Source organism: Strix uralensis, chromosome 22 (assembly GCF_047716275.1).
Source record: "Strix uralensis isolate ZFMK-TIS-50842 chromosome 22, bStrUra1, whole genome shotgun sequence".
Classification (NCBI taxonomy): domain Eukaryota; kingdom Metazoa; phylum Chordata; class Aves; order Strigiformes; family Strigidae; genus Strix; species Strix uralensis.
Genome location: NC_133993.1, coordinates 11,131,654 through 11,148,995, shown reverse-complemented (window position 1 = coordinate 11,148,995; position 17,342 = coordinate 11,131,654). Strand labels below are relative to the sequence as shown.

The 17,342-nt window shown below is 51.5% G+C and overlaps 1 protein-coding gene across 5 annotated transcripts in view; it reads left to right on the top strand.

The window, feature by feature from the left end:
• The first annotated feature begins 821 nt into the window (after window positions 1–821).
• ACLY (ATP citrate lyase) overlaps window positions 822–17,342 on the top strand; it is a 30,342-nt gene continuing 13,821 nt past the window's right edge. For 2 of the 5 annotated variants that reach the window (XM_074891996.1, XM_074891992.1), the window contains exons 1-8: window positions 1,555–1,649; window positions 9,409–9,578; window positions 11,136–11,258; window positions 12,666–12,728; window positions 13,429–13,619; window positions 14,543–14,622; window positions 15,114–15,244; window positions 17,107–17,225. In XM_074891996.1, the coding sequence (XP_074748097.1) occupies window positions 9,420–9,578; window positions 11,136–11,258; window positions 12,666–12,728; window positions 13,429–13,619; window positions 14,543–14,622; window positions 15,114–15,244; window positions 17,107–17,225 (866 nt within the window). In that variant the 5' untranslated portion in view covers window positions 1,555–1,649; window positions 9,409–9,419. Of the gene's footprint in view, window positions 932–1,554; window positions 1,650–3,462; window positions 3,476–9,408; window positions 9,579–11,135; window positions 11,259–12,665; window positions 12,729–13,428; window positions 13,620–14,542; window positions 14,623–15,113; window positions 15,249–17,106; window positions 17,226–17,342 lie in introns of those variants that run through there. The other 3 variants (XM_074891993.1, XM_074891995.1, XM_074891994.1) reach the window with 3 other exon arrangements.

The window sequence follows — 17,342 nt, the reverse complement described above, 5'->3', positions numbered from 1 at the left end:
TGGTGCCTCGCGTTTGGCCCCTCCTGGCCCGGCCTGTCTGGCTGGTGGAGGATCCGGTGGCCCTCGGGGTTTTGTTCTTGCACCCGCGTTTCCAAAGCTCCGCGCTGGAGGCACGGCCGGAAAAACGGGGTGTGGGAGCGCGAGGAGCGTGGTGGAACGGCTTTGGAGAGCGACGGCGCGAGCGGCCGGGTCGGGTGAGCGGCAGCCCGGCAGGTTCCTCTGCCCAGCCGGGGCACGAGCCTGCCGCGGGGCTTGGGCCAGGGCAGCCCCCGCCCCCGTCTGGAATTACCAATATTCTGTGGTTTGGGTACTTGCGCACGGTCCCGGTTTCATCCCTGCGGTGTCCAACGCTGGACAAACAGGAGATGAATGAGATGCTGCTGCTGCTCTGCTCTCAGCGGCTTCAGCCTTGACGTTGTTTTCGCCTTGGGTAAGACCCTGCCAAAATTAATGTTTGAAGCAATTTGTTCCTGCCAGGTGACTGAGGGGGTGTGTGGTGTGTCCGTCCTCCTCGGGAAGGCTCCTGCTCGTAGCCTGGAAGATCGAACCCCCCCCACGGGGAAACTCGGCGCTGCTGCCGGGTCCTGGACCCAGCTCAGGGGTGACGGGGCCCGGCCTCGCTCCGTGGCCGCTGGGCGGGGGCTGGGGCGGCTGCGCAGCGCGGCGGTGTGGGAGGGAGGGAGACAAACACCAGCTGAGCCCTGGAGTGGGAGGCAGCGGGACACGCCCCTGTCCCCAGGGAGTCAGGCAGAGAATTTCAGGCAGTTTTAGTTTTTGGTGACTGTTCTCTGTGGAGACTTTCCCCGCTGGCCCCGCCGGGTGTGACACGCTCTCCCCAACGAGGTGGGCAGGAGCAGCGTGTCTGTGTGCTCCAGCGCGGTGACAACGTCGTACAGGACACAGCGGCCCGGCCGCTGGAGCCACCCGCTCGGTGCGTGCTTCAGTCACAGGTTGGAGATAACCAGGGGAAAATGAAGGTGCGACGGTTGTTTCTGGCAGGCGGAGGAGCCGCGGGGGCTGGAGAACGGGGCGGTGAGGAGCGGGGGGGCAGGACGGCTCCTCCTGCCCGAGGCCTCCCGCCGCCCCGGCAGCGTCCCTCCCCCGGTCTGCTGTGTCTCCGGGCCGTGCACGTTCCGCAGCACCGGTTGCCGTATCGCTGGGGACGGCGCCAGCGGTGAGGTACCGCCGGTACTCCCGGTGGCTGCTGCCCGCCGGTGAACCGCCCGCGCTCCGGGCGGCGCCGCCGCTCCCCACCGTGGGCACCAGCGGGCGCCTCCCGCCCCCGCGGTTACAACAGCCCCGTGGGGAGGTTTCTCAGCCAGCGCCGGGGAAGGGGCGCCCGGCTCTGCCCCGGGGGCGGGGGGGCCGCTCCTGGGGCCGCCGAGCCTGGCGGTGGCCGCGGCCGCGGGGGGGGTCCCGGCGGAGGGGGGGGCGGAACTACGGCTCCCACAAGGCCGCGCGGCCGCGCCCCACCGGCGGCAGCCAATGAGCGCGCGGCCGCCGCTCGGGCAAGGAACACGTGACGGCGGCGGCAGCCAATGGGCGGCGGCGGCGCCCGTAGCCCGATGGGCCGGGGAGGCCGCGCCGCAGCGAACAAAAGGCGGCGGCGCCGGGCGGGGCGCGGGGCAGCGCGGCCGAGCGGCGCCCGGGTGAGTGGTCGGGGGCGGCCGCCGGGCTCCGGCTCTGCGCGGCGGGGAGCTGTTGCCGGGGCTGCCGCGGGCCGGGCGAGAGTGGCGGCGTCTACGCGCTGGCGGCGGGCAGCGCCTCTCCCGCCCCGGGGAGGGAGGAGGAGTGGGGGGGGTGTCTGGGAGCCGGGGTGGGGGCAGAGCGGGGATCAGCCGCGCCGCTCGGAGGTCCCGGCAGCCGCTCGGTCGCTGAAGAGCGGTGGGGCCCCGGGAGCCGGGCCGCAGCCCGCGGGGAGCGCCGCGGTCGTGCTCAGGTAGCGGTTTGCGGCCGGGAGCGTCCCGGTGCGGGACGGAGCCGGGGCGCCGCGCTCCCCCCGCCGCCCCTGACCTTGAGGGAGGCCGGCGGCCGCTCGGCTGAGGTTTCCTCATCAGCCGGAGGCTGAAAGGCGGTTGTGTCCGTGTTGGGCGAGGCCCCGGCTGCCCGGGACGGTCCCGAGGCCGGGTCTGTTTGCGATGGGCACAGCACAAATGTTTAGCGAGGGGCTGGGAGAAAGGGCTCGTCTGTGCCAGCAGCAGCTCCAGGCTCCGACTTTGCGTGTTCCTTCCCTTCATCCCTCAGCCAGGGAGCCCGTTGCCAACAGCTCTGGGCAGACCCTTTTCCAGAATGAAAACCCCTTGGTGGGCGCTGGGGAGGCAGCAGCCCCCGTGCTGGGGTCTCGCTCTGTCCTCGCTCTCGCACCCGCGGGAGGGTGAACGGCCTCTGTCTCTCCTGTCTCCTGCGAATGGATCCGGCAGCTCCAGGAGCTGCGAAATGGCTGTTTTCCAGCTCTCGTTTGCTACCTGCAAACACCTGCTGTTTATCTTACTGCTTTGGAAAGTCTCTTCCTTCTGTACGGACTTTTTTCTTTCCGTTAAACTACATTTGTTGTCTGCTGTAGCGACTAAAGACTGAAAACTTATGTGTGTCCTGAATATACTGTTTGTAGGTATCTCTGTTGGTTTTGTTTCCTTGGTTGGGTTTGGAGCTCAGGATATCAGCTCTGCTGGCTAACACTGTTATTCAAACCCGTCGAGTTTTCGGCGTACGAGCCTCCTGCAGGAGCGTGCAGTCAGCCTGCCCACCCCCAGCCAGCAGCGCTCTTCCCGCCGGTACCAGCCCTGCTTGAGGTGGGACCTGACACGAGGGGCAGCCACAGCTGGGAACCCTCCCAGGCACTGCTGTCCACTTCGCAAGTGATGTGGGGAAGGATTTAAGGAATAAACTAGTTAAGGACCTTCCCCAAGGCTGCAGAGTAAGGTGTCCTTTAAAGACAGGACTCCAAGTACCCCACTTCTGGCAGTAGGCGCTTGCCAGGGCGTTTGGAGCCTGTCTGCCGCCCTCCGTTAGCGAGGCTCAGCTCGGCTGGTGGGCTGCTGCCCTCCCTGGGCCTGCAGGGAGGCTCCTCCGGAGCGGGGCACTCGCTGCCCGGGCCAGCACACCTGCTTGCATCACAGCAGGACGGTGCCAGGTGTTTCATAACGCACGGTGCTGAGGGCTCTTGACCCGTGAAGCTGATCAGCTGCTGTGGGGCCTCTTCTCCCGAGCCCTCTCTCCCTCCTCTGATGAAAGCACGCGTGTTTGCCAGGTGGAAGCTGACGTAACTTTTGGTGCTGCTGTGGGCTGAAAATACTGGCTGATCTTGAACTGTGTTAATAAATGACCTGGGATGGAGGGGGAAGGTTGCTTTACAGTGTGGTTTTGTTGACATAATTCTTAGGAGAGAGGGCATGAAATCCCTGCTGGAGAGGGAGTCCTTTGCTCCCAACAAAAGCATCACTCAGGTATGACTGGGTCTGAGAAAATTCCATGGGTGAGTGCTTTGTTCTGTATGAACACAGACTGGTGATGCTCATAGAGTTGTACCTCTGAGATCACAAAGGGTTTACAGCAAAATACATCAAATCAATGTCTTTATTTTTTTTTTCTCCCCTTGCAGAGTAGACTGTATTGCGCTGACACACATCATCTGATCTCTCAGGAGTTGAGGAGACTTTACCTGGGTTCTGTTCTCAACAAACCCTCTTCTTGTTTCCCCGTCTCTTTCCCTTTGGTCTATATTGTGTTTTCCCTTCAGCTAGTCGCTAGTGTGTTGGGGCAGAGGTAGTGGTTGTGTCACAGCAAACACAACATCCAGCTCTAATCCTTCTCCAGCTTGCTGCCATCACGCTGTTCTTCTCTTGTCAATGCACTCGAGAAACTTTCCCCAAGCATCATTTTTTTTGTTGCGTATTTGACAGGTGATTTGACAGGTTTTGCAGGAGTAAGTGCTTCTGAGCCTTCGAAAATATGATCTAATCCATTTCTCTTACTTGCTCTGGACTCGCTAGTGAAGGCTGAAACCCAGCCCTCTTTAAATCAGTGGGTGTGGATGATGATATAAAGGTCTCTGATGTGTTGCAGGGAGGCTGTTTGGTTTAGAGCCCCAGTAAATGAACACAAATTGTTCATGGACATCAGTGACCCTTCCAGAAATGACTTATTCTTACACCAGTAACCCACTTGTCAAACCAAGACTGGGTTCATGACATCTGGTCAGCAGCATTTTGCCTCTGCGTAAGGACCTCGCGCTTCAAAGGCGCGAAGGGTCCTCGTAACGCGGCTGGCTCGGAGCCGAGCCTGCCTCGAGCTTGAGGTTGGACTCGGTGACCTCCCAAGGGCCCTTCTAACCTGAACTGTCCTGTGACCTGTTGCATTTTAACTGAAGAGTTCACAGTGCGTACTGTGGAAGACGCTTTAAAGCGACAGTAGATTGTCTCTCACTCGGCAGGTTTGGCCGGAGCCAGCCGTGTTTCCACACCCCCCCCCCTTCAGAGGAGCGGGCAGGGCAGCTCTGAACAGCTGGATCTGAAGGGCTGTGATGTGCAGTCGGAGCTCACGGAACGACCAGCAAATCATTGTATGCAGCCAGAGAGGCCTTATAGGTTAGAAACTGCTAATTCTATCTGCCCCTATCCTAAATCTTGTGCAGCAGAGGTTACACATTAAGAGCAGACTGGAAAAGGCATTTTGTGCTGCTGAGGTGAATCTACCATTGTGTGTGGTCATTGCAAGATCTGGGGCCTGAAGTCATAAGAAAACTGCAGTTCAGTCCTACCTAATGAATCCCGAACAGAGCAGTGTCTGGGAGTCAGTCAGTAACAGAGAACGTTATCCTATAGCTTGTGCTTGGTACAGAGGAAGGGATTCTTTTCCTTCTGTGCACACCCTCTGTTTTTCTTCAGAGGTGCATCCGTTACTCTCATCAGCACTGGTTGGTGCTGCAGGTGCTAAGCATGACTGAAAGTAGGATTATCCCTGGCGGATGGGAGTCCTGACCTGCCTCGTTCTTGGGAAACTGCAGAGATTCTGCTCCTCTGCTGCTGTGGTGACCTGCAGTCCGTGCTCCTGCTCGGTGCTGGCAGAACAGATGCAGCCCGTTCAGAGTCTGCTCTGATTGATGAGGGACCTGCACGAGCACATACAGCCAGGAATTGCTGATGCCCTATGGATTTTTTTCTTTTCCTGCTGATCTTCTAGCTTACCAATTCAGCAGAGGGAAGCAGTTGTTTTGTGCTGTCTATCCCATGAGAAAGGCAGGGTTGGAGCAGCGGAAAAACTGAGTTAGGGGTGTGATTAAAGACTTGCTAATGATCAGGAAATGTCTCATCGAACCATGGGCAGATGAGGGCAGAACAGCCTCATTCCTGCTGTTCTGTTGCCATGACACACAGATTTTGTCATTTTTCATCTACTGCTACTGTAATAATCCTCTAGGTTTTCTCCTTACCCCAGTAGTGTTTTTGCAAAAATGAGGTGATGAAATGGGGAGAGAAACTAGGGGAGCAGCAGAATGTGGCGGCATAAAGGAGGCCAGTAAAGTTTCTGAGAGATGAGCAGCCTCACGGTACCATGCCCCTGCGTTCTGTGTCCTTCAGGTTTAAGCAATCCCATGTACGTCACTGTTGTTCCCGCTGACTTTTTTTTTTTTACAGGACTGTTTTTAATAAGACCTGAGGGATGTCCTGGGTCCAGTTTCCTGCAATTGCAGATGATTACATCTTGGTCATTGGCATAACCAGCATCAGCTTGATTGTTTGAGTTTGTAAATGTGGACTGAAGATCTGCAGTATTGTTCAGGGGCTCTGTGTCACCCTGGAGAAATGAAAAATACTTAGGGCTTTTTTTTCTTTTTTTGATTAAGAAATATATTTGCCGTTTTCTTTTATCCATCTGCTGCTTCTGCAATGAAATGTGAGGCTCTTTCTCTGGGACTGGCCTTTAGCATATTGTAGAGTAGGCAGTGGTGGATTTCTAAGGGCTTTGAAAGCAAAGGTATTCCAGCTTCCTACCAAGCAAAATAAATAGCTGCAGGTAACTTGGGAGCAGGATTTGCTCTAGGAAATAGCACTGCTTTAAAGCAAAAATCATGATGGAAAGTTTTCAGCACTACACTACAGATGACTTACTGTGGCATGTGTGTGCGCAGCTGTGAAGACAAGGGAGCAGAATGGTGTTTGTGGGAATTAAATATGTCTCTGCATGCTTGCAGAATAAGGTTGGGGTGTTTTTTGGTGGGTGTTTTTTTTCTTACAGCTCTGCCAACTACTAGCCCAATGTACAACCACTTCTGTAGCTTTGGAAAGTCTTTCTCTGTAGCTAGCCTGTGGCTGGCTGACCATAGAGTAAAGCTGTAAGCTTTTGGCCAGAGAAGCTGGCAGGTTCTTCCTGGCAGTGCTTTTGACACAAATAGTGCCTCAGAATTAAGAAAAAAGCTGTCTCAGAACGGTGCCAGGACACTGATCCCCGGGTAGCAGAGGACAGATGCAAACCAGTTCTGCAAACCTTGAGATTCTTCTTAGTCTGATGCAGCGAACTCTGTTGGTTTCCAGCAGATGAACCGGCCGGTCTCTGGCAGCTTCCTTGCTGATGAAGATTAAGCAGTCACAGCAACGCTGCTAGCCTTTGAATTTTTAATGTGGATTACCACAGAGCTTACACTCCTCCAGTTTCGTGGCACATGCAGGGCGAAGCTGGGCAGAGGGCTGCAGTCAGCAGTAGGATTTTGTACAGCAAACCCCCGCGGGCTCCGTGAGCCCGAGCAGCCGCGTCTGCACCCGCTGAGCACACGGGCCCTCCCCGGCCCCCCGCGCTGCCTGGCCGCTGCTGCTCACCCGCTGCACCTCTGCCCCCTCCGCCCCCCTCTCTCCTTCCAGTCGCAGTTCCCATCCTTCTAGAAAGCTGTGCTGGTTTGACACCAGGAAGAGATGAATGTTTCTGCAGTGTCGATGTCTGTGCTTAGCCTACAGCCAGAGGGGCAGCCTGAGGAGGTTATGCAGTAACTCCTACAATGTTTGTGGTTAATCCACTGGTACCCAGAATTTCCCCTTTGCTGACTCTGCTTCCTCTTCCAATACTGCTGCTGTTATTTGTTCCCTGATAGCTGTGTATAAATCCTTGCCTTGAGATAATTACATTAAAAAAGATGGTGTGACAGTGAGATAATTGGGAGCACCCAATGGAAGGTTCCTTCTAAAGTTACTACAGAGGCTGCTTGTAGCTCCAGGACCTGGCCCAATTAGTGGCTCTCAATGTTTTTCTGAGACAACTATTCCCACAGCATCTCTGAACACATATTTTTAAGAATGCCTCTTGGAGAGCAAGTGAAGCTAACACGGCAGCCTCGGCGTGGCGCTCGTGGGGGCTGTGAGGTTAAAGGGGGCCGCGGGGGGGATGGAGGGGGGGGTGTACCTTGGTACCGCGCTTCAGCGCCGGACAAAATGTGCTTGGCCTCCTCTGGCGTGTTCACAAGAGCTCCCCTCTCCTCAGGCTGTGGTGACTGTGGTCCTGGGGTAATAAAGACAAAGGGGGGTTATTTTTAGCAGACTGAGTATTAGGTGCAAGTGTTTGTGTTGACAAGAACGGGGTTTTGATTCTAAGAAGAAAGACAGGGTGCTTCAGAAACTGGTCTGGTGCTCTTTGGAAACGGGGTTAAACTGGAACTGCCATCATGTTGGAGTTTCACATAACAACAATTCTCTGAAAGCAGGAACACTGGTTTTAACATCTTTTGCCCTTTCTGTAGCTTCTCCTTTTCTATTTTAACACTGGAATTAAGTTTGAGAAGATGTTAGCAGCCAATTTGACTGCCAGTTCTTAAGCCTAGTTAGCAGCTTTCGATAACAGCACTTTGTCCAACCTGTTACGTTCTGGAGGCACACAGAGGATGCTGCCTGCCTCCTACTACTTTTTTCTGCAGAATAAATAGTTTGTGTACTGGGGGGGGCGGGAACCAGACCAAACTGCTTTCTTCCTGCTCTAGGGAAAAAGGTCTTTATTTCTCTTGATGGCTAATTATTCCCCAGCATATTCTGTGCTTACTTATAGGATGAATAACCAGTTGATTACTAATGGTTATTACCCGGAAGGTAGCACAAGAAATAACTGTGGAATTTTTAAACTGTTTCCCTCTGTGGGTCTAAAGTGGGGCATCTGTTTTGTGATGGCATGGGCAGTCAGTCTTAGTGAGCCCTTCAAATGCTTCACTGTCCACATACACGGATGGAATTTGAGCTCTTCCTTTCTGCGCCGGTGCCCTTCTGCTTTGCAGCTCTCCCAGAACCCATCCTAAGCGTGCTTTTGAGTTTGCTGCCACACTGGCTGTGCTGGGGGAACAGTGACATGACCTCCAGTCACTCAGAATGCAGCAGGAGCCACTGCTCAAGCTTCTCTGTCAGCAGTCTGACCCCTCAGAAAAATCAAAATCGCTTGTTGACCTCTGGCTGATGACAAGACTCAGTTCTGATAGTTGACACATGCAGACAGGTTCACTGGGATGAAGTATTCTTTTAAATAAATGTTTATTGCAGCTAAAAATAAATGCATCTTTGACACCTATGACTGTTGCTGCATATCGGAAAGAAAAGTTACAGCCTTGAGATCAGAAATCATTTACTTATGTCAGTTTAGAATACTAAAAGAGAAGAAAGGCATGAAATTAGGATTTTTTTTTTAAATTACTTTTCTCAAAAAAAACCTTGAAGTGTCTAACCTTAATCTTCGTTGTCTTGAGCATCTTATTCTGTAGGGTGTGAGCCTGCTTCCAAGACACCTAGGTTCTGAAACAAAAAAAAAAAAAACAAAAAACAACAATGTAAATGTGTTCTGCTTTTGGTAATACTGGCAAGATTTTCTCTTCCCTTTAGAACAAGGGATGGGGGGTTGCTAATTTGCCTGCAGTCAGGCTCAGACTGGAAACGTGGCATGCCATAAGCAAACAAGTGGGAGGGAGGGAGGGAGGGTTTTCCTCTCCTGTCACCTTGTCACTCCCTGGTACTGAACTAGAAGAAATGGTGGGTGTGTTATGTAGGTCCCACAGCAGCAAACTGGAGTGCCGGGGGGTTTGAGACAAGCTGCCCCAGCTGGGTGCTCCCCTAGATGTGGGGGGTGCTCAGAGCTGGCAGGTTTGGTAAAGGCACGGTGTGGCTGGGACACGCTGCAAGGATTACACCTTTCCCTGCAGGCAAGGCTGGACCAAAACACTGTTCAGGGCAGTGGAATGGGGCAGAAGATTTAAGCAACACGAATAGTTCTTGTTTATTAGGTGACTTTTACAGCCCTATTTACAATGGGGAGACAACGCAGCCCCAGCTCTGTATTTGCCTTGGTTTTGCATTGAGGTGGGTGCTTGGGAGTTTTCTGAGAGAACCAGACTGTTCCTGATTGCTTTTTTTCTTTTTCTTTTTTTTTTCTCCCCTCTCAATTCAGACTAGGTAGCCATGTCAGCCAAAGCCATCTCTGAGCAGACGGGGAAGGAGTTCTTGTATAAGTACATCTGCACGTCCTCTGCCATCCAGAACCGTTTCAAGTATGCCCGAGTCACCCCGGCCACCGACTGGGCACGGCTCACCCAGGACCACCCTTGGCTTCTGAGCGAGGTAAGGAGCGTGACTCGCCCCCGGTCGTGGCTGAGCCCGGCCCAGCCTCTGCCCACCCGGGCTGCTCCGTCACGCTGTGCCAGTCGTGAGCAGAACTGTGCTCTGGACCTTTCCTGAAGGACGGGTTGCTGCTGCTGCTCTGCCACGTTCATGTGCAACGCTGACAGAGAAACAAGCCTTGCTTCAAGGCTGGTGTATCACCTTCTAGGGGACCTGAGCATAAAATTCCTTTAAGGGCTGTGAAACACATGAGCAGAGATATCTGCAGACAAGAAGCTGTTAATAACCACACAGAAGGTAAATGAGGCTAACTGAGACCAAGCAGGTCTCTTGAGCTGTCAGTCCCTGTTCCCAAGCCCTTACTTCTGTAACATGGGTGCTTTCTCCACGGCTGGCTTTTATGCTGTTAGGACACTGCTTAGATTTCCTGTGTCCAAGCAACATGTCAGGGAAAACTTCATTTTTTGCTTTTTCTATGCAAGATCTTTTATATCTTTTTGCATTTCACAGCCATGCACTTTCTGTAGAGAAAACATATCCAGAGCTCTTTTTATTAGTGGCTCAAGCTGGCCCCTTTCCAGTCATCAATTATATGAAGTCATTGGCTGGTAGATCACGAATGTTTCACAGTCCTCCACTGACTGATGGAAGTCCTACAGTAAGTAATTAAATGTTCCGTACTCAAGTGCATGAGTGGAACTGCAGGAAGACATCAGCAGTGCTTCTCAAAAGACTTGCAGAAAGCCAGAAGGGAGCAAGGCTGCTGTCTGTCCTTTAGGGCTGAGTCCTGTAGTGCTAGAAAGGGCTACAGGGTCCAGCAGAAAGACCACGATCGGTGTTCTCTACTGCAACGTGTTGTGGTCCGACTCTACACTGTATATTGCTGAGGTTCCAGGACATACCAGGAGAATGGCACCCATTTCTATTTAAAAAAAAATATATTTAGAAGCTAGAGATAGGTGTACCCATGAGCTTTCCATGGGTATCTTATAAAGAGCCACTCTCAGCTGACTAAAATGTGGGTGCCCCTGGCCCTAGCCAGTCCTGTATGCAGAGCGTGTAGTGACCGCAGGGGCTTGCTTTGTAAGCAGCCAGCTCTCGCAGTTCCTCCTTCTGAGCCTCTGCTCACAGAGAAATACTGATGTCATGATGCATCTTACAAAGACAGTTTGCAAAACTGATGGGATGCTGTATGCTTTTCAGCTTTTTTTTTTACAGAAAGTGAGTACATATACCCCATCCTAACAGCTGCTGTGAAAGAGTTATCAAAGTTCATCAAAAAAAGCCAAAACAAACTGTCACCTCAGTCCCTGATGGATACTCAGTAGAAATATGTATACTGAGTAGAAATAAGGCAGCTCTTCTCAAACTAAGTGTAAACAAACCTGTAGGCATGTTGTACCAGGAGACGGATTTGCCAAGAGATTAAAGAAATTCTGCAAGGACATTTGCTGTACAGAACTTAGTTAAGTTTTTGTTTCACCATCTGCAGAGAATCACTCCACCAAAATCACTTTCTAATGCTTCTTTCTTTTAATCTCTTGCACAATGTTGTAGCGTTTAGTGGTGAAGCCAGATCAGCTAATAAAGAGACGTGGGAAGCTTGGGCTGGTTGGAATTAACCTCACTCTGGATCAGGTGAAGGTTTGGCTCAAACAGCGTCTGGGCCAAGAAACCACGGTGAGTGGCACTTAGCAACAAACCATGAGACTCTTGTTCTGCCATTTCTGCCTGCTTGCATGGCAGGAGCTGGTGTATCCCTCTGGGTTATCGTGGTTTAAAATGTGCGTTATGCTGACGCCAGCACGAGTGAGAAACTGTCCCACGTGTGCGGTTCCTGCTGGTAAATGAGCACCGATAAATGACACACCGTGACGTTACCGTCCGCTCTCCAGGTCTGTGCAGGGCGTTAGTGGGGAATTGGTACCAGTTTGGAAATCCCTTCCACTTGGGGGTCAGTGGTTGATAGCTCAAATGCTGTGTCTGGTTGGCACAGCTGCTTCACTTTCATACCCATGGCAGATTTAACAAGACAAGTATAAAAGCTGTCATAAAATTGTCCTCTTACTGCAGCCAGCCACTGTTTTGGCTGATGACTGAGTGTTACTTCAAGTCCTTATTTTAACTCAGTGCTGGCTTGTCATGTTTATTCTTCTGGGAGTGACGCTGCAATGCCAGCGGCATCCCAGCTGCTGCGGTGCAGGAGCTGGTAGCGTTCTGCTGCCTCGAGGAAACTGATGCCTCGGCCTTGCTGTAATGGATTTGCTGCTGGCTCCAGCCCCGGGCCGTGCCGCCGAGCCCCTGAGGCTTGCCCCAAGGCCGTTATCAAAGAGCAGGCAACTGCATCTTGTGAGATGATGGACACTGAAATCGCTTCTTTAGCATAACACAGGCACCACATCTGAAGGAAGGATGTGTCGAGGACTTGTCACCAGTGACCTTCGCTCCTGAAGGAGCAGCGGGTCTCTCCCATGGCCTGAGCTGGAGTGTCCCTTGAGCCAGGAAACTCGGGATGGATAGAAGGAAAGTGCCTGCACAGGACAGTTCCTGGGGCCTTGCTGTAGCTTCTGTCCCTGTAGGAAGAGGCTGAAGGGTTCTCCTGCTCTTCCATGCTCACTGACACCAGTTTCAGGCGAGTGCTGGGCAGAGGCCTTGGCTCCTGCCGCTCCCCGTCTCGCTCAGGGGTTCCCTCACTTCTGATTTTTTCAAAGCTCCAAGAAGCAGCTCAAGCCATTGTGTTTTGTGCCGCACTGAGCAGCGCTCTGCGTAGATGCTGTCTCCAGGACAGGAGATGGAAAGCAGCTGCTCTGGTGTAATCTGCCCTGGTAGGAAGGGGGAAGGTGGCGGGCTCCTGCAACCTGTGAAGTTCAAATGTCCTGGAGCGGTAGAGCAGCGTGTCTGGCAGTGACACTGCTTGATGCTGTGCTGGAGAGGGAGTTTGGTTCCTCAGGAAACACAGTGGAGAGTGCTTGGGAGGAAGTGATTTTAGAGCAGTGTTGATTTAGTTCTCAAAGCTTGTCTCATACTGTCATAAATGTGGATATTGGACAAGCATTTATTGGTGTTTGTCTTGTTTTCTGCCTACAGATTGCTAATGCTAAGGGAATCCTGAAGAATTTTCTGATTGAACCCTTCGTCCCTCACAAACAGGTTAGTCTACCAAATAAAGCATTAAAAAGTGCTTTTAAATGTCCTTTGACTTGCATGCAGCTTAGATGGATCGATACAGTGGAGGAAGCAGAAGTTCGGGAGGGTGCTGTTAGGCCGACAGTGTCGACGCGTGTGGTGAGGGCTGTGTGCAGGCGCAGCATTAGGAGCTGTTAACAGTCACGTTGGTTGCTGTGACTCTGCTGGGAGGAGGTTACAGAGCACCAGAGAGGGTCCAAGTTGCTGGTCAAGGCAGCTCCCCGCTCCTTGAATGCGGTACTCCCGAGTGTGGATAACAAACTGTTGATGTGTGATGCCTCGGTTTGTGCTGGTGAAACACTCACGCTCCGCCATGGTTTGCGGAAAGGGTGTAGTTACCCAAGATAAGGTGCTTTCAGCAGGCGCAGGAAAGGACCCGGGTTTGTGCTGCAGTTGTGTAAGATGGGAGCGGTTTTCCCCAGAAATGGGAAGTGTTGTCCATGGCACGTTTTGCCAGGACGAAGCCCTCTGGGCCCTGCCGCTCCCCCTCCCCAGCCAGCACAGCCTGTACGACCCCGAGGAGCGTCTGGGCCGCTCCAGCACCACTTCTCCTTGGCGGGCGTAGCCGTGTGCTCAGTTGCCCCTTCCCTGGCGTTGCTGCAAGAGCATCTTCAGGGTCTTCTCAGGGTGTGACTTGCTAATGTTTGTGCCTGGGCCTGTGCAGGAGGAAGAGTTCTACGTGTGCATATATGCTGCCCGTGAGGGAGACTACGTACTCTTCCACCACGAAGGGGGTGTGGATGTGGGAGATGTTGATGCCAAAGCCCAGAAGTTGCTTGTGGCGGTGGATGAAAAGCTCAATGAATCGGATGTAAAGAAATATCTCCTGCAGCACGCGCCAGCAAATAAAAAGGAGTAAGTACAGATGCCCAGTTCTGGGCACGGCCGGAAGCTCCTCTGTTTCGGTGCAACATCCCTTCATTCCGTTTCACCCTCAAGCTTGCTCTCCTGCCCTTGCTGCTGCTCTCCAGAAGATGCCACGCATCCGAAATCCAAGTTCCTTGACCTCCTCGAAGCCCCCTGTGAAACTCTCAGTGTTCATAGTGCTTCGAGCCTTGACAGAAGCACTTCTCAGTCTGCTGAAGTCTCGACCTCCGAGATGTTGGAGACATGTACTGAATTTTGATCCTTTGTGCCAGCATAGAAGAGTTTCTTTTATTTAGTAGAAGTGGTGATAAGCTGTGAATCTGACTGCTACTTCAGAAACGTACTCTCCTTACTCTGGCCCAGCCCAGGAGGGTATTCTCTTGCTATTCCTACACTTACTGCCAGCGCTTATCTGTAGATCTCAAAGCTTCTTCTGCATCTCCTTTAATTAGATGCCTATACCTAGTTATCTTGAGTCATGATTTTTCCAAACATAACACAATCACTGCTGGCATTGTTCAGCACTGAAAGGCTGAAGAAGCCTGTCACTAATATAGCTTATTGCAGTCTCTTCCCCATCCCAGCTAACGAAGCTTAGTTCTGACCAAGATGCGTATCTGACTGAGAGACAATGATGCATTTCTGTCTCTTGGTGAGATTAATCAGACTGAACATCTATGACAGTTGTGAGCAACTGTGTTCTCAGCAGTTTGGTGGAGTGTAATTGAGATGAGTCATCAAGGTCTGTCCTTCCTTGAGTCATCACAGAGGCTTCTTCCAGAGAAGATGAATGAGAATGAACGAAATTGATACAGAGTAGATTTGCAGATTGCTGCTAATACGAATGAGGCAGAGCAGGCTGTGCTTTGTATCTGGCTGCTCTAATGAACTTGTGTTGAATTTTTTTACAGCATCTTGGCTAGCTTCATCTGTGGCCTGTTCAACCTTTATGAAGATCTATATTTCACATACCTCGAGATCAATCCATTAGGTAACAGATACTTTGGGGAGCGGGACTTTCTCTTCTAGAATAATGAAATGCGTACTTTGTCCTTCTCTGTGTTACGTAGTTTGCAGCAATACCAGGTGACATGCAAAAGTACAAAAGTGGCTGTGATGTGCCCTGGAGCTATTAGCTGAGTGAATCCAAAATGAGGACTGCTTGCAGGTGTTCTCTGCTACTTCATTTCCTGGTGGAAATGGAAAATTCAGTCTGAACTGAAGAACATAAAAATTGCTCTGTTGGATCAGAACAAAACAGCACCTGAGCCAGGGCCTGGTCCATGACCATGGTCATTAGTTAATTCTTAAGGAAACTCTCAGGGTTTGGCAAATACAATTAAATGACTGATGTGGAGGAAGGGGAACAAAGGTGGCCTAGATTTTGTTATGATCTCTGTATGGTATCAAATTTTATGAGTAAATCTGTAATGTGTGTCTCTGTATAAAGCAGAGCTAATTCTGGTATTTTTTCAAATGCAGTGGTGACTAGTGATGGTGTCTACATCCTTGATTTGGCCGCGAAGATTGATGCAACTGCTGACTACATCTGCAAAGTGAAATGGGGGGATGTGGAGTTCCCCCCTCCCTTTGGCAGGGAAGCTTACCCAGAGGCAAGTGACATCCCACTCTGGCCCAAATCCCTCTATTGTGGACTACAGGATTAATTCCTCGTTGCTTCTGTGTCCGTGGCATTGAGGTCTTCCTCTCTTGGGGGCTTTGTTGCCGTGTTTCAAGCACCTTGGTGTTGCCATCCATGGTGAGAGCCTGTGCGAGCTCTGTACAGGTTGCTGTAGCACTAGGACTTCCCGTAATCGTGCTCGGAACTGCAGTTGTTTTCCATCTCTGCCTGGGTTTTGTTTCAGTTCTTTTCTTTAATTCAGAATTGACTTTTTTAAATGGAGGCTTATATTTAACTTCATTCAGCCCTGTGCCAAAGCTCTGTACTCGTACAGTCTGTCTTATGTGGTTCTTGCCTGCACTGCTGCCCTGTCAGCATCGTTATTTTTTGTTGGAGCACTGGTTATTGACAGCCTCGTGGCAGCTGATGCTCCCGCATGTTTCAGTTATTGTTTCCAAGAGTAGAAGTTGTGTGTAAAATCTGCATGTGAGTATGAATCCAGAGAAAATTACCATCTCTCAGACTTCAGAGTAAGAAGATGTTAATATACCTGTTTTCCTGAAAAGTGATGACCAAGAGGCCTGCAGGCAGACTGCAGAACAAAAAGTCAGAAATTACCTGTTCCCTCTCAGAATTCCCTGGGTCCGTACTACCGGCTGCACAAGCACTGCTCCATACAGGGCCTCCCAGCAGCTTCAAAAGCTGTTGGAAGTAGAGCGCTCTCCTTAATTGTTCTGTTACTTATTTCAGGTGACTGTTCTGCTGTTTCCAAAAGGATTTCTGTCCTGACTTTTTCATTTTAATAATTACAATTATGCTTCAGTTGGGGAAGGTTTTTGTAACATGGCCAGGAAATCCATTTAGCCATTCCTCTCCATGTAGCTTGCTGGATGCCAACACTTAACTCAATTTGCTCTTAAAAGGATTAGTTCAGTTTTTGTCTCTCTGAATCATCCCTCTGCAAGTCACTGAAGGTTACTGTGGCGGTGTCTTTGCTGAGAATTTTAATGAACTCCCAATGAAGTGCTTCTCAATAGGCAGGCACGCTGATACAGGAACACCATGTTGAGCCAAATTACAGCTCTCTCGGTGATTACGTTCTTGGCTGCCACACAGCCAGAGTGTGCAGCCATGGGTGTGTTGATTATTTTTTTTTTTTAAATTTCCTCTGGTCTCAGTCTGCAAAAGAGGTCAGAACAAGACTTTTCAGTTCAGATTCTGTGACTGTCGTGTGGAACCGTGAAACCCTGGAGCTTCCCAGGGCTGGCTGGGCAGTGGAGGAAAGGGCCCCTGTTCGTGGAAAGGCCAGTGTGCTGCAGCTTAGTGAATCACAACTGACACTCGGCTGCATTTCCAAAGTTTCTCATGTGTGGACAGGAAAAATCTGCTTTTGGATCTGCACTCTACAAATGAAGTAATATCAGGCTTATTTCTAGCAATCCCTTGTGACCTCACCTGGGACAAGCAGGAGACAAGCCAGCAGGCCTTATCAGGCAACATATTCTTTGGAGAGTGTGATTATTTTTTTCCCAAGAAAGAATCAAAATTTGAGTGTATGCTCAGGTTGATCCCCTTTGAATTTGTTAGAGAATGGTGCAAGCTGTCTAGATCCAGTCCAGCTTCAGTGTTCTGTCTTGGAGAACGCCCAGCACAGATCAGACCTGGCCCCTGCGAGGTGAAGCTGGGTCTCTGTCCCTTACAAAGATGGTGTTTGTAGTTCTGCTCCCCCCTCAGTTGTAGCCGACAGGAGACGTGGGAGCTCTGCATGTCCAAATGGGCCCAGCACTGCGAACCCTCTGGTTTGGAAAAGGAGGCTGAGGAAGGAAGTTAAACTGTGTGCTGCTCTGTCTGCAGGAAGCCTACATTGCTGATCTGGACGCGAAGAGTGGAGCCAGCCTGAAGCTCACCATTCTCAACCCCAAAGGCAGGATCTGGACCATGGTGGCTGGCGGTGGTGCCTCTGTGGTTTACAGGTAACAGGAACAAGGTTTCCAGAGAGGGGGGGTGCATTTAAAGTGCTGGAAGAAAATAACTGATGTAGCCTCTGGAAAGGAGACTCTTCAAAAGCAATCTTTCCCACACCATGACTG